Raw genomic sequence first — 17,873 nt, 5'->3', positions numbered from 1 at the left:
TTAGTCCCATAAAGAACAGAAACTCTTTACATGTGACTTTCCTCTGCATGAAAGTGTATTTAAACAAGGATGCCAGCTAGAATGAAAAAAAAGGGCCTGAAATACATCTGATATGTGAAGCTATTTTGTACACGAAAAGGGCATGAACTTTACTACCAGGGTCTGAAATCAGGCTTTTTCCTGAAAACTGGCATCCTGGTTTCAACGAATTCATAAAAGTGCTACAAAGAATAGAGCATGTGAAACCCAGTCAGCTTTTTTGAGTAGTGCCCACCCAAATTTGCCTTTTGAGTCATGAACTTTGTTTTTCTTTGTTTAATATTTTCTTGCTAAAAATTAGAATTCAAGTCAATTTGAAAGACTAAACATTTGAAACTTTCTAGATCATGCCCTTAACTTCCATGCTGATTGTTACCAATTTCTTTCATGACACAGTATGGCATAGGTAAAACATTTGAGGAATAAAAAGCAACAAATGAATTTAGGGTGGAAAAACTTGTAAAGAAAAATAAACAGGTTTGCATACCTCTGGTTACGCTGAGAGTATGTGGTAACCTTTATACCAATCACAAGCATGCAAAAACCTCATTGAATTTAACAATTTCTCTCTTTTTTTTTGTTGTTGATTGCCTAGCACCTGCAATCTCTTTTCCTTTAAAATCATCGGTGCTATACGATAAGAGCAAAATATATATTTTTTAAAACAAGAATACACCAAATTCCTATTGTTTCCAACAAAAAGCAAAGTCTTGTGAAGATTTACACTGTAATTCCATGGGCAACAACACTGCCACCTCTACCTACCTATTGGTGACGATGTGGCTGTAACCAAAGTCACTTAAAGGCCAACTTTAAAGGGTTGGGTTATATATGCAAATTTCAGTCTTGTAACTGAAACAAACTGTGAGGGAATAGTTTCAGATGGTACCAAGTTGAGTAAAAAAAAAAATATTACTTCAAAAAATTGATGCCCCTCCACCCCCCCCCCCCCCCCCCCTTTAACCTTCTGGGGACAAATAATGCTTTCACCCAAAGAGAAAAAAAAAGGAGAAAAAAAGAAGAGATAGATCGTGAAGGTCAGGAGTTGAGAGACAAGATTCAACTTGAGAGAGAGAAAAGGGGAGGAATGCAAGGCTCTCCACATCCAAGCAATAATCCTTCATATTTTGGCTCCTCACATCAATAAACATTTACTTAATCTGGGCCAAGAATGTCAAACATTTAGGAACTAACGTCAACATTCAGCTGGCTGGAAGACAGTGCCTTCTTCTCCTTCTCCTCCTCCAGTACAGGAGCTTCCTTCCTTACCCTCCTAAAATTTCCCTGTTTTTTTTCCTCTCTCTATTTCTCTTTCTTTCTTCATGCTCCTACTTGCCCTCATCATCTTTTTTCTCTCTCTAGCTGCATTCACACACACCCAAAATTCACATTTTTGGAAAATTTGATTTTTTTTTTTTTTTTTTTTTTTGGGGGGGGGGGGGGCAACTCTATGCAAAAACTGTTGATTCATGTGTGTGGACACACAAAAAATAATGAACTATCACGAACCACATCCCGATACGACACAAGATCAGTCTGACTTGATTTTTTTTCTTTAACTATTGCAACAATTTGCCCTTCGCGGTGTTTGTGAATGGCACACCAAGATTCTATCAACTTTTTTAATCCCATAATGCAACTCGCCACAGTAGGTCTGCACACTCAGATGCTTGGAGTCAAGTTCCAGTTGCTGTGTTTTTTTTCCTTTTTTTTTTTAAACTCGTAATAATTTTGTCCCATGCAGTATGTGTGAAAGATGGCGAAAGAAATTAACTTTTGCATCAGAATGCAAAAAACGAAAAACTTTTGTGTGTGAACGTAGCATTTGGCAACCAGACACTTGCCATACTGCTGCCCACACCATATACCCCATCAGACAGAATTACTGACACATTCATTCAAACTTTGTGGATGCCTTCACAGTAAAGGTTATTCCTGATTACCAGAGAGCTTCCCATGCCTTGCCCAACATAGCAATGGGTGGTGCAAGTGAACTGAATTCCAAGTAGGCCTACCTGGGGCAGGCAATACAAATCCTCAGGGGAATTACTCATGAGTGTGAACATATTATGCTCATGAATAGTGACCTAAAATGTACAACCCCCGTCAGACCCAAACAACTACAATTTAGGTCTACTTATTATCCTTCTTTAAAGTGAACAAACAAAATATAACTGTACAATATCCATAAAAGGTGGCATCAATTTCATACCAAGAATTACACCTGACCTGATGACATGGATTATATTCTTACAACAGTTGCACAAATTTTTCCTTCCGCTCCAATTTATAATCTCTGGGAAACATAAACTTGCCTGCTCTCACCCATTATCCATTTTGTTTATTCTTCATTAAATGTACAATATCATGAGAAATGTATCGGGACAATCAAAGGCATTTACATTAAGTTTCATGGAGTTCAACAATGGGAAATGCAATTCAACTACATGTATACGATGCTATCTTATCTCTCAGAAAAAAAGACCCGATCCATTCTACCTAACAAACTTTTTTTCTCTCCTCGCTCAACAATGTTCGCAGCAGCCATTCATTTCACCCTGCAATTTGCTAGGAATAACAGGATGTTGATTCTATGGGTGATTTCCAAATAGTGCTTGATGAACAAGAGCCCAGTCTCGAAGTGGCAGGGGGGCGTGTCCACCATCCAGTTGGATTACTACCAAGCGCTCAATGATACCAGAAGCCTTCTACCAGACTTATTGTATGTCCGCTCTCCTGCTGAACACAAAGCAACTTTTCCCCCTATCATATGTACATGGAGCAGAGAAGCAAAACTTCTGCTCTGCAATGTCATAATGTGTCATTAAATAGAATTAGACATAATATTTCTGGTATTTGTTTGGAATTCAAAATCAATTCTCTCCTTGTTAAAGTTCTCTCAGGAGAACTTAAACTATAAAGATGATTACTTAAAGACATGAGAGCACATTATGCTTGGTATATCCATTCAAGTCAAGTTATAATAGTTTCTGATATGAATTATGTAGGATGTGATGACTATTTTATTACTTTGTAATGCACAGTAGCGTATATTATTATAGTAGCTGTGCAATATAAATGTCCTTTACTATCATTATTATTATTATTATTATCATCATTACTATTATTATCAATATTACAATTATTATTCTTAATGTTATTATTATATATCAACACAAATTTCTGCCCTATCATATATTTTTGTTAAAAGACAACCAATATAAGTCACATAATCTTGGAAAATAATTCTGAATTTAATGATGGGTGAAAAACAAATACAATGTTAGTGGGTAGGCCTAGTCATTTCATAAGATAAAACCATCAATTACTTTGTTTTGTTTTGTTTTTGTCAAGAGTCATGCATGCACTATTTTTGTCATCTAAATGTATTTCAAATCTTGACATCTTACTACACTCCTTTATTCGTAACATAATTTTTTCCCCCTATATCTTCTACTGTCAACATCTTTCTATCTAATTTTTCATCTATTCATCTATATTTAGAAATGTAACTATCTATCTACCCATCTGCCAATCTGTTACTCTCCTCATATATATTTCTACTCTTCAGGCAGTTTTATATATTATTTGTCTTCAGTGTCTTCCCAGTTGACCTCTTGTTTTCCAGTAAGGTACATCTGTATCCTTAGATGTAGCCAAGTAGATGTGTCATTTTCACTCCAGGGAACCAGACAGCAACAGGGGAGAACCAAACATGGTGTCTCCCTGCCATCGCCGTGGCTACCACTGCTGGGGCAGACACAAAATTAACGGGAGATTCACATCGGCCTAGTCTCCTTTCAGACTTTTTCAATCTTCCCTCATCATCAAGCTAGTTCCCCTGCAAGGAACTTCATCAGGGAAACTCTCAATGTCTCTCCGAGACCCAAAGAGAAATTCACGAAACTTCGGATGAGGGTGGGGCCTAATCATTCATCTTACCATGGACAGTGTAGATCTTGTTTCCATGACACTCAGGTTTGATCCTCATCCTAATTCGTTTTCACTTCTTGCCCTGAATACAGAAATATATATATCATGATATAAAAGAAATGTATCAGGGCTCCAAGTTCTAATATCTTTCATTCTTCAAACTACAGGGGAGCTAATGTATGGCCCAAATGACTGACCACAGCATGGCAATCTATGACAAAATGCCAAAAATCACCCCAGAAAGAATAATAATTAGTTGGGGTTTTTTTTCAACTGTTCTTTTTGTTCCTAGATCTTTAATGTCAAACATCTTTGGGGCAGCAACCGAAAAAAAATTACCTGACCTGATGACATGAAGAGTTTGTTCGCAAAAACTGATAAGTCCATATTTGCCAAATGGAGATATTTGCGATTAAAGGTCAAGAAAAATAAAGAGAATAACGAGAAAATTTTTGCTTCTTTTGACCATAACTTCAAAAATGTACCTTGATATGTAGGCCTAGTGACCAATATATCATTTAAAAGGTATTATTTTGTACTTTATGACAGAGACCGTACTTTGAAATCTTCAAAAATGGACTTAACGGTTTTTGCAAACAAACTCTTCACATGTATCATATTCTTTCAACAGTTGCACATCTTTTTCCTTCTGCTCTTTTCTTAGTCCTCAGAAAAAAAAAATACACACTACGACTTGGAAAGAGACTAGCATCTGATCAGTCTTGATTTGTCGCCCTCTGAGAAGTGTCTCCCCATCACAGCCTCTCAGGGGTGACATCCCCGGCTGGCCGGGCGGTGTCTGGCCTCAAGAAAGGTCTGCTCGATTCCTCCTATTGACATCTCACACATCCCTATCCCTGTGTACCCCCATCCCCGCATCCCCATCCCCTCCCCAACACGTCACGAGTCCCACACCTCCTTGACGATGCTCTCCCGCTGCCCATCGGTGTGAGCTGGGTGATGCATCTTACTTACCGGTAGCGAGCTAGCGAGCAAGCGAGGGCACTCCTCTCCCAAGAAGAGGGAGTAGTTAAAGGCCCAGTAACATGGGGGGACATGGGAGGCTCTACTGGATGATCTTCACATGCTGCCCATATGGATACACGAGTACATTCAACAGTGGCGGATCCAGAGGGGGGTGCACCAAGCGCGAGCCCCCTCTTTATTTTTTTTTTAAACGAGAGAAATAAAAAGAAAAAAATGGAGGGCACATGAGCCCCCCTTTAATTTTGTAAAGGCGCCTCCCCTTTACAGAATTCCTGGCTCCACCCCTGTTCAAAAACCACAAGCAGCACCCATCAGTGAAGATGTGTATGTACCTCACAACATACCATACACTCATCGCCAATGGTCGACTCTTTTTGGCTGCATGTGTACTTACATCATACAGATCAATTTGTTATAGGGATTCTCAAACAATGTATTCTCTGAGCCTTCCCCACTCCACAGTATCCTCATGCTATCGCATCTTTAAGAGAAGTGGCGAGCAGGCCTGCACACAGGGCTAATGGAATTCCCGCCTTGCTATATGACATCCAAACCACCCATGGTTATACATCTAATCATCCGAGGCAGGTTTAAAGGTGCTCTACAGTCACTACCAGCACTACAGAGTGATGGAATTGGATGTCGTCAAGATGATTCCAGATGCAATGTCTTACACAAGGAGGCTTTCATTGAACGAAATTGATAATTAATGCTTTACCTGTTTGTTATGCAATCCATATCCAAACCAAAGCGAACATGTACCACGAGAAAAAGGGTATTTCCCCCGTAACAAGGGAACATGCTGACATCAGATATTACTGACATCCATTGCAAGTATATTAGAGAATAAATGCTTCCCCATTATTTGTTTCCATCATTTACAATTGCATAGGCAGAGAAATACATTCATTGTGTATTAAAGAAACATGGCATTTACATAATGAAGATTATCAGTCCTACTCATAATCTAAATGCTGCTGCAGCACATATCATGGCCTATATAGCCCTAATACATAGTCCACTCATATCAACGAATATCAGCAGAAAACCAGTGGGACGTGAACATCATAAAACTGCAGATTACATGCATCATGATTAATGTTCATTTAGTTTTCAACTTTTGATATGATATTGTATTCTATAACTGTTTCCATGGTAACTGGACTACAGAGAGAGTAGCATCATGTGACAGTGTGATCAGGGGGGCGTTTCATCAACGAGTTCGTCGGAGGTTTTCACCGACAAATTTGCTATCAGCCAATCAGACGCAAGGATTTCAGTAGCTTTCAACAGTTGTCAGTGTAAATCACTGACAAAAAGTTTCATGAAACGGTCCCCTGATAGGCCCTCTATAAACTCCACTTTAACCTACACTGAACAAAGAGGCACTACAATGTTGCAGTTCTGGCACTCCGAGAATGAAATACCGAAAAGGTTTGAATCGGAGACCTTGGCATTTATTCTCCATCATCAGCCAACCGCATAGTCACATGTCTTGCATGTGGAGGAGGGATGGGATGGAACAACACGCTCAAGATGAGCCAAGCCAGAGGCTAGTGGTCACATCTCTTCACACTACGTAATTAACTCTCAGCCCTCTCATGATCTCTCTCTTGTTTTTTTTCCTTTATTAAATCCAAGCCTAATCACATCACGGCAATCAGGGCAGCTAGTGTCCACACGTTGCACAATCACAGCCTGGTGGATGTGAGGCTTAACAGTTAATCCTACTCTGAATATAGGCCTATGTGTAAATTCTTTCCTTCCTCTGCTGTACCTATTTGTCGACCAGCTTGCTCTACCAACACCCCTGCAGTCGGACACTGCACACAATGGGAGGTAATTATCCTCAGTCTACTTACCTCTCTTTCTCCCATCTTTGATCCTCCTCCACCCACCCTCGCTTCCATCCCTGAAGCTCCAATTTTTATTTTTGGACGACATTCATTACTCATGAGTCAGACGCCTCCATCTCCAACCCTCCCATCCCCCCCCCCCCAACCTATCTCCCATCTCTACTGCCCCGCAAACCTAGACAATAGGTCTTGTCCAGTCTGTGGGGTCACTCACTCTAAAAGCCACTGTGTCCACATGTCGGACTATGTCCACCTTTCATAGTCTGCCCCCTCAGATGATCTCTTTTCATTATCACATCATGGTGAATATATATATACAAATCTCTTTGAATATTGAAGACATTTCAAACCTCTGTTTTTGCCATTGGGTATACTCATATTATTAGCAATGAGATTATCTGCCAGTATCACTAGTGCAAACTGTTACTGCCAAAGTCATTTACCACTTCACAACAAGGAAAAGAGAAACACAGACTTTAAAGCAGACATGCTGACTATCAAAACAAGATTTTGACATGAACAACACATCATGACTTGCAATAACAGTTCATGCCATTTTCTTCCTGCAAAAACTTCCTTTAGTATTACATAAGGAGGAGTATAAACAAAAACAAGTAGGGCCTATCATATGAACACTGGTATACTGGTATCAGCAAACTTGTGCATTGGTAACTTGACAGGGCAAGCAAGTTGAAATACATTGTAGCAAGCATGGTTGCAAGGCAATACAACTTTATCCAAGTGGACATAAAACCCACCAAACTTTGCTCAATATTTCTGGCATATTTAAGACATTCCCCAGTTCTACTTCTGTTCTGGTATGATAACAATGACAATGACAAAATAATCATAATAGTGATATGATAATGACAATGATAACAATAATGATTTATGATAACAATGATATCAATGTTGAATATCATCATTTGATTATCATTATCATTATCACTCATATCATTGATGTACAGTTGTAATCATAATCAAATTATGACATCACTTGTGAGAAAAGATTAACATGAAAATGAAAACAGAACTGTATAGAAAACAATTTTCTAGGACCTTTGCATGGTAGTAAAAAGACCTTTTCATAGACAACTGAATATTTGACCCATTATAACCTGGACTGCCAAAGTCATGTCAATGATAACAAATAAGCCCTACTTCGGTCAACTGGAATGTCCACACAAGGGCCTTTAAGCCTGCGTAATCAGTCCTTAAAGGACAAGTCCACCTTCATATACATAAAGATTTAGAGAATGCAGCAATATTAGTAGAACACATCAGTGAAAGTTTGAGGAAAATTGGACAATCCGTTCAAAAGTTACGAATATTTTAAGTATCTGCGCAGTCACTGCTGGAAGAGAAGACTACTACAGTGTATGATGTCAAATGCGTACAACCCCAAGGAAAATAAAAAGAGAATTTCACAAAACTTTACTTTTCGAATAAAGTGCACATTTCTTTGACTTGCTGCTGACATATATGTTAAGGGTAATATTATTCCCCCTGCCTTCTGAAAGAGAGAAGTCGAGTGTTCTCTTGTTATGCGAGAAAAAATGGAAATATGTTGAATTTTCTTTATTCTTTCTTTATATCGTTGTACTCATGTGATATCACAAGCTATAGTAGTCTTTTCATCCAGCCGTGACTGAGCAGAAACTTCAAAAATTCATAACTTTTTAACAGATTGTCCGATTTTGCTCAAACTCTCACTGATGTGTTCTACTAATAATGCTGCATTCACTCAACCCACATGTCCATGAAGGTGAACTTGTCCTTTAAATATCCCATAGAGGCTACTGAAAGCATGCTGCTGCCTTGATGGCTATACAGGTAGGTAGGTCCATGACACAGACATACAGACACACAAACACACACACACACACTTAAAAATACCACTTCATCATTGATGAAGTGTTCAAACATGAAAGCGTGCCATATCAGCAACCGCTGATCGCGAAAAGAGATCTATGCTGTGGACGTAGGCATTAGTGATATTCTCATTATTGAAAACTCATCAATCAAACTTTCTGTATAAATTAAGCCTACATTTGTAACTTTATTACTGCAGGCCTGTTACTGTTCATAGACATGCAGTTCGACATCCTTCGAAACTTACATAAAATGAATCAATTATTATGCACTGCATTTGGGTCTCATTTTGATTTATGCTTTGATCTATTTCAGTTTAATAATTAAACTATGCTCTCTTTTTTTCCATGTATACTTTCATATGGCATTGCTTTTCACTATGATCAAATGAAGAGTTTGTTTGCAAAAACCGATACGTCCATATTTGCCAAATGGAGATATTTGCGATTAAAGGTCAAGAAAAATAAAGAGAATAATAAGAAAATTTTTGCTTGTTTTGACCATAACTTCCAAAATATACCTTTATATGTAGTGACCAATATAAGGTCTTATTTTGTACTTTATGACAGAAATCATACTTCAAAATCTTCAAAAATGGACTTATCGGTTTTTGCAAACAAACCCTTCAAATGTTTGCACATGGAGTAGGGTCAAACATAAACAAGACATTATATACATCTCACAATATGGTTATGAATATCTGTCTGAATCATAAAGTTAAATGACTTAGAAGTAAAGATCATTAAGATTCCAAACTTTGCCAATTAGGCCTACAGTGTAACTTAAGTCTTATTTTGTAAGAAAACAATTTACAGGTAACAGGACTTCAAGAATATGAATTATAAAAGGACAGAGATACAATGGTACGAGTCGTAGGAGAAATTCCAGAATTTCAAAGGGACTGAAAAAATTAATCATTAATGTTCAACTTCTCTGGGTCAGAATAAGATACACTAGAAGGAGACATCGGAAATTGCAGTCAGTACTTGCTGTACGTTATAGTCAATGAACAAATGAGAAGTCAAACAGAGTGCTGCAGACTCACATCTGGGGGAAATATGTCCCTTGTACAATTATACACATGTCACATGAGAAAGGGCACAAATGTAACGGCGTTTGTGGTTAGGGGAAACAAATTTCCGCATCTCTGCCAGGCATTCCTTCAACTCACTCATCCCCACATGTTCATTTATGTGCATTCCTCCCAAAACACCCTTTATTAGGGCAGACCCTGGGGCCCATTTGAAATTAATAAGGTGAACTTCCTGAACTTCTAACTGGCGAATGAATGCACGCGTGGTACATAAAACTGCACATCCCCCGAAGCTGCCTCGGTGCTTGTATTTTAGGAGGCGGCTTTTCACCTTTTCATTGTTGGGATAAATAGCTGGAGAAAACCAGGCTATACTGACATTAAGTCTGGTTCAAAGTGAGGGTAATTACTGGACGAAAATGCCAAATTCCACGGCTTAGCCTTGCTTTTGACAACTTCTTTGAGACTTTAAGAAAACTTCCAATTAGTTGTGCTGCCGACATTGCCTTTAAAACCATATTGTTCACAATGGATAGATGTGAGAAAAAAATCCTTTGAGCATCATACAAATTGATACCAGTTTAGGAGTACATAAATTCAAAAATATCACTGCATTGTATTGCACTAAAGTGCATTGACTCCATGATAATCATATTGTTGCTTGTAATGCCAATTTGTTCAGTTGAAAAGGGTCTTGAGAAAACACAGCACAAAAGAGGTCTTTCTGAGATGTAACATTCATTTTATTTTTATAAGAATAACATTTTGTAAATCTTGTCATTCAATATTTATTTGAATCATCTTCCATACTCCAATTGCACAGTATATTTTCTTAACATTTTCCCACACAATGCAATCAAAGGATGGAGTTTTCCGCAGTGAGGTCAGTGGGTCAAAACTATCACAATCAGCGCAAAAGCTTTGTCACCTCATTGCACGTACTTCACGCCCCATCACTAATTCCAACTTCCTCTAGATATCATGGGGATTCAATTAGTTGCTTACATCAGCTTTTGCCTCCAGTAATCAGTGTGAAAATGCACTTGACTTTATACAGCCCCCCCCCCCCCCACTGATTATCCAGTGTTATGTAATCCAGCCTTTTTATAGTCATGACCCCTTAAATCTAAAGATAATGAGTCTTAATTGGCGATGGTGTCATCAAGCTGTTTGCGATACTGATTGTCTGCTATTGTACTGCTGAAGCCGAATACAAGTTTTAGCAAAACAAGCTGTAAATGGATATCTCAAGGTATGGTTTAAATCTAACAGGCCTACCTACTGGGGCTTCTTCTTGTTTTTTTAATCCAAACAGTAACCAAGACAACATTGTAGTTACAAAGGGACCCAAGTATGGTGAGTTGCAAAATTGGGTTGTAAAAAAAAGTGCTTTTTTCATGTCCTGTTCACACATGTCATATACAGCAAATTATCACAAGTTTTACGAAGTAAAAGTTAATACTTTTTTTTCTACATCCAAGAATTATTAGTTTTTGCATCATGTTGCTATTTATAGATTTTCAAAAACCTTTAATTTTGGGTGCATGTGAACAAGATTAAAGGCATCTTAGGAAAGTGGTGGTGTTTAACAATGTGAACAAGATTAAAGGCATCTTAGGAAAGTGGTGGTGTTTCTCACTTGCAATTTTTCATCGATCACTGGGGCAAAAATAAAGTATAACATAATTGTATATCTTGGATATTGCAGAATCTACCAATATGCCGTAATCATGCCTGGGAAACTACAACTGTAAATGCTTGTTTTCCTTGCTTTCATCAAATGTTCCAAACCATTTAACATGCTGGACACCTGTAGAAACCAACATTGCAACATTCCCACCTTATATTACTGCTGATCTCTTCACTACAATGTAGATCATTCATGACTTCACCAAGAAAGTGAGTAAGGCAATAGTGTGATCTGCATTTCAAACTTCTTTATCCAAGTACAGCTTTTCAGGACAAATTGTGAACTATCCACATGGCAATGATCAGCTACGTAATACGCATGACACAATTTTGATGTCATCTGGACACGTCTGTGTTGAACACTGAGCTGTCTGTTTTATTTGCATTCTCTCCCGAAAAGAAATGGGCAAGGTTATGAAACCCTGTAGAGCCGCTAGTTTGCAACACTTACTCAAACTGCAAATATTGCAAAGGAGGTGTACAAAAAAAAATACCACTGTTTACTGAGCCATTGCAGACACTTTTCAATGATGCTGCATAGTTTGAGCTGTCCTTTTCATGATCAATCTTTTGAATACGGTGTAACACACCATAAGCGCCGTATATAGTGACAAATTAAATGAACGGAGACTCTGCCTCCTACACTCATTTGGAAGAGTAAACAAATACAAAAACACCCCAGAAAACCTCTGCTCGGATACTCCTGGATCAGACCTTTTTGCAAAAAAAAAAAAATGAACTTTCATCAATCTTGTTGACAAACTTGTATTGAGAGGGTGTAGATTTGCATGCATGAAGGGGAGAACAACAACAAAAATCATACTCTTAAAAATCAAAATCTGCCCACTGCACGGATGAGTCAAGTCATTTTTTTTTTTTGGATGCAGTTTCATAAGAATCACCAGAAAATGAACAGATTCCACACAGAGACCAGAGAGGAAGAAAACAATTAAGCACTAGCAGTACATAGGCCTAATTGTCAATCTTCCAGTAATTATGCTGTCAAACATACCCTCTTGAAATTCTGCTAAAGACTTAGAAAGGAAAAATGTAAACATAGGAAGACGAAGGGAGGAGAAAATAATTTATTCCTAATAGCAAGAGCAGTGATAACTTTGCAAACAAATCTTCAGAGTTCTATCACCCAAAAGACGTTTCACACTGGCGACTGATGAGGGAATTGAACAGTTTGCACTGGTCAAAGTGACTTACTGAATTATTCAGTAGGTGTTGTGTGCAGGTTAAGCTTTCGCAAAGCTCAACAGGCCATCGCGCCGACAGGATCAACTTCGGCCGGCTTAAGTAGCTCATGACGACGCGAACAACAGCATAAGGGCCTGTAAAGAAGGCTAAGTTTTCTTTCTCCTCAATATCTCCCCTACCCTGTCTATTCTGTTTTCTCTCCTTCTCTTCTCTTCCCCTCTCCTGTCTCTCCCCACTCTCTGTATTTCTATCAAACTATTAAAACCCTGCTAAGAGGTTTCCAGAAGATGAAAGAAAGTTTTAAAAAAAAATCACAAAATCACATAGTGGCAGGAAATGCCCTTGAAATTCCCCTAGAATGTAACAGGGTCAGACTAAAAGTCTCTCAGACTGTTTATCAAACAAGTCGGAGGATGGACTATCCGGAGACATTCTTGCCCCATTTTAGCTTTTAAATCAGCCAGGACTGAGTTTGCACACTGCCTCGGAAGATAGAAACATCCTCTAAAATATTTCAGGCCTCACTTTCAGCCATCCATACTGGATGACAACCCTTTCAGGGAATTGTATACATTGTGGAATGTGCATTAAAACTTTCCCCGGAACAGCACAAATCATGTATCGCCCGGGCATGCTGAGCCCAGAGATGGTTGACAAGGTTGATGTGAAATACAATGCTGTTTTTTCCCCCATTTTGTTTTTAGTCTTCTTTAGATATATTTGAACAAATTCTGTCATTAATACTGGCACAAAAACTTGTCTTTGATGACAGCATTTATACAGCTACAGTTTTTAGTGGTATGCTATCGATGATACATGTGTTGTATGCACACAGTGTGTGATCTGCAGGCCTATGTATCGAACTTAGTGCAGACTATGCTCAGATGACTCCTTTCTCGTGTAGTAATGTTTAACTGGGACAACCACATTTTGAATCTGGATGAAGATCTACCTCCTGGGCTGTCTCAACTAAGTGGAGGTGACTGTAGAACTTATCAGATCAAGCACCATGAAGATGGCAGACCACGAATCTTGAAATACCATTATATCGTTAGGAAAAAAAAAAACCTATGCCAGAATTATGAAAGGAGGACTTAAAGTAGGCAACAAGGTACAACTTGTACAAGATTCCATAAAATATTTGCACTTTTGCTAGGGGATCATGATTTCAAACTGCACAACATCTAACCTTCAATGTCTGACACAAGTCTGGTTGGGATAAACTGGCATAAATTTTTCTCCCACCATAGAATGGGCTACAACAACTTCCGCTTCTCCCTCCCCAAAGACTTGGAGGGTGTCCCTCAGTATGGCATACATATGTGCCCCGATATTTTATGTGTGTACACATGGCCTGCCCCCTTCCGAGGACAACTGGTCCTTTTCTTCTTCTTCTTTTTTTTTTTTTTTTTTTTTTTTGGGGGGGGGGGGGGGCTGGTGGGTGAGACCCCCCCCCCCCCCCCCCCCCCAAGGGCACTTCATAACTTCCTGGAAGGCACCATGAAGAACCAAAACCAGGTTCATTTGTTCAGATTGAGGAAATCTGTTACCAATGTTTCTCTGATTTTGATTTCTTTTTGCTTTTGATTGTTTATTTGTTTGTAATTTGTTTGTTTGTTTGTTCGTTTGATCGTTTGTTCGTTTGTTCGTTTGTTCGTTTGTTTGTTTTTTAAACAGCAGATGGTTCAGGTATTAAAGACAATGCTTATTTTACAATACTCTCTTTCATTGTGATGATCATCATCATGTTACTTTTATGTCACAAGGCTTTCACAGCGATTTATATAGTTTTTGTTAGCACAGTCAAAACATCTACCGTGGAAAATAGTTGTGGCTAGACACAGGATAATTGAGGCCTGATTTATGTGGATAATTCTCCTTAGCTCTAAATTGAGCAATACTGCTACAAGTCTTGTCTTGCACCACAAGTTGTTGTCTCTGTTTGTTTGGTCTTTATGGCAGTTAATATTCATAACTGAATAATTGAAAAGTATAATTTGATAATCTAATAATTGAAAACATACACTCCAGAGTGTCAGCATGAGGTGTCGTCTTGGAAGAAGGCTCCAATAATAAGCCGATTGTAAATCTTGAGATGTTTGTATTCAAATCCATAACAGAACAAAATCTGTGGACCACATGTTTCATGGATTTTTCTTTTCAGACAGGAGACAGTATGCATGGAACCTTCATAGGAAAAATTGAATTGATAATCATGTTCTCTTTTTCTTGTACTTCTTGAACTCTGTTTTTACAACCATCATCATTACTATCTACCCGTAGCTGTTCTTCTGTCTGCCTGTCTATTTTTGTCTTTGTATACCTGACTTCTGATTCTTTCAGAGGAATGCATATTTTCTTTGACATTGGATCTAAACTTCAATGTAAACAAATCTTGCCATTTCCACAGAATCCTTTCAGAGTAACAATGTGTGAAATTTTGTGTGGTGATGGTTTCCGTGTGAAGTGCATAATTGGGGCGAATACATATCACACAGCCTTACCAGGAATAGCTTCCTAAAACTTCACCCTTGTCGGAATGTGGAGCACAGAGGTCATGTGTGGGTGGACACATTACATTTTGACAAGGAGAAAGAAAGGAATGGGGGATGGGAATGCTCCACATGAGAGCAAATTAAATGTAATCCTCTCGAGGCTTGAACTCTGGTTCACATGATGGGACCTCAAGCCTCCTATTTGTTGGTAATGTTCAGCTTTTCGCTTGTCTCGCAACTTGGAACTCTACCACAGACGAGCCCTAGAGATTACCAACAAGATGACGCCAAAAAAAGACCTTCTACTTTTTCTTCTTTGTTGCAGCCAGACGAGACATTAAAGTTTGATGGAGGGTATTACACTACATACTGCTCTTAGCAGGACCATGGGCTATATCAAGCGACAGATGTACTATTTATATAGAATACATAATGCGGATGAGTTTAGTGAAAATTGCATCCAGGCATGTGGGTGAAAAGTTAACTCCCACAAAAGCCTGAGATTCTTTTTGGAGGCTTCTCTTGTCGCAACAAAGCGTTTTGTTTTCCTCCTTTAGCTGCCTTCTGTTTTTATTTTCTCATTCAGTGGAGTGTCCACCATAGATATAGCATGAAGCTGCCTTTTTTCGCACAAAGCTTCTCTGGGCTCAACTCACTCAACCATGCTCTGTCCAAAAGCCTGGGTGCAAGGCTGACGACAATGGGTCATTTTCTTGGCCTGTAGAAGACCCTGCATTGAAAAAAAAAAAATGCCTGGTACATAAGCAGTACTGTGCAAGGTTTCCGAGCACATGCTTCGCTGAGCTCATTTGCTGGATCCATGCCGGCAATGCAACGCAGCCAGCGTATCAAAGCCAGTTATCAAACTCAAAACATTGGGACAAAATGCATCCCCTAAAACTCTTTGATTTGGTTGTGATCACAGTAAAAATTCACTGGTCTCTTAGTAATACTCTCTTTCAATGTGCCGAGTACAGTAAAGCTAGCTAGTAAGCTGGCAAGCCAACAGAGTGTAAAATCCTATCAGCAGTCTGAAGAGTTCTACCCAAATCCCAGTCGCCACGTTTCTTTTTAGAAACAATATTGTCGGCTGAGAATGATAAGGGCGTTAAGATGCCTCGAACACTATGGCTTTTCAGTGGCAACTTACAATGCAATGCCCTTACCATTCTCACCTGACGATATGGTAGGTTGCCTCAGTCAACAGCACTTTAAAATCTACTATTTTAACACAGTTTTCTTTCCCAAAAAAAGGACATAATAAACTCTTCAAATATGTTTAGCTGAACCTAAGTTATAGAATTCGAAAACAAGAGTCACATAGTACATAATTCGCTTTTTACAAGCATGTCACAATACAATGCAAAGCTGGAATTTCATCTGCTTATTGTTCCCCAAACAGTCATAATGATGTTGGCACAGCAACACTATAGGCGCCCTATTTCATGTCATCGAGTCCTAGTTTGACATCAAAAGAAAGATAGTCAGCAAACCACTTCTCAAAAACTTGGAGGAGATCCAGGTATATGTATCTCACATGTACTTTTTGTGACTTTTAAATCATTGCTGGTGTAACCAATACAGCAATTTTACAACAGGGATGTCCGACTCTTCGTTGTTGGTCTGCCCCAAATACCAGTACATAAAGCAGACAGAAACTTGACTGAAAGATTAGTCTGTATCTGGTCGTCGGGGATATGTTCAGCGGAGACTGCGTCTGGCTTAACAGAATCCCTATCCCCTCCTATACGGAGGAGAGAGATAACGTCAAAAAAAAAAATAACAGACTCCTCCGGACAGACGGATTTTTCTGTCAAAGAGAAACTGAGGTAACATATATGACAAAGTTAACAAACTTCTTCTTGTCCTCATCATTCACCTTCTCATGTTTTTCTCGTTCCTTTCTTTCCATCTAATTTTCCCGCTATATCTTTCTTCTTTCTCTCTCTCTCTCTCTCTCTTCTCTCTCTCTTAGAGGTTCTACAGTAGATACAGTATGACACTGGCTTCCTTGATGGATCTATGGGTCAGGGGTACGCTTTGGCAAAAATTTAAAATGAAAATAAAGGGAGAATGAAAGAAAGGAAACATACCCAATACTGCTGCTTCTGCTTCTACAAGGTTGTTGAGAGTAATGCGGATGACACTAGAATTCAGCATAAGGTGGCCGTCGTTGTTTTTGTTCAGCATGAAGATGCGCGTCTCGCCCCGAGTCACGGCGTTGTCGCAGATGGTGGGATCGCCGAAGCCGCCGATCATGAGCGAGTTTCCGTTCATTGGAGGCTCGACGTGAGAGTGAAGCTCGTTCCGACCCTTGAACACGCGAAAGACCTCGACGTTGCAGTCGTACATGATAGTCCTGGGTTTTCTCATGATGCCCTGGATGAAGCCAGAGATCACAACGTTGGCCATTTCTTCGCGAATTTCCACTGGATGCTCCTGACAGGTTCTAACACCGTTGTTAATCTGCACCGCGGCGGCGCCCCGGAGCTGTGCCGCCACCATCACGCATGCTATCGCCGCCAGCAGAGCGGCCCCGCAAGAACGAGACATCGTCATGGAATGAGAGGAATTTATTAATTTTCCACAGAGCTGAGACAGTCAAAACTAAGTTGGATCCAAGACAAAATCAATCCTTGCAGGATGTATTCCACTAGAATCTTGAATCCTCTCAAATGCTGAGCCGGAGGAGCGATAAAGCCGTCTCCAAAGTTTCCCCGCAGCACGAGCGGATGCTGTCGCCTCACAGGCAACGCAGAGATTACA

The 17,873-nt window shown here is 39.3% G+C and overlaps 1 protein-coding gene across 1 annotated transcript in view; it reads right to left on the bottom strand.

The window, feature by feature from the left end:
- The window catches only part of LOC139732269 (agrin-like), a 113,189-nt gene extending 95,529 nt beyond the window's left edge, over positions 1-17,660 (bottom strand). The window contains exon 1 of the mRNA XM_071643142.1: positions 17,201-17,660. Coding sequence (XP_071499243.1) covers positions 17,201-17,660 — 460 coding nt within the window. The remainder of the gene's footprint in view (positions 1-17,200) is intronic.
- Between the last annotated feature and the right edge of the window lie 213 nt (positions 17,661-17,873).

This window comes from Diadema antillarum, unplaced genomic scaffold (genome assembly GCF_040938485.1).
Source record: "Diadema antillarum isolate AM-2024a unplaced genomic scaffold, OU_Dant_1.0 seq00000407_RagTag, whole genome shotgun sequence".
NCBI lineage: Eukaryota > Metazoa > Echinodermata > Echinoidea > Diadematoida > Diadematidae > Diadema > Diadema antillarum.
This window is presented reverse-complemented; position numbering and strand designations above follow the sequence as displayed.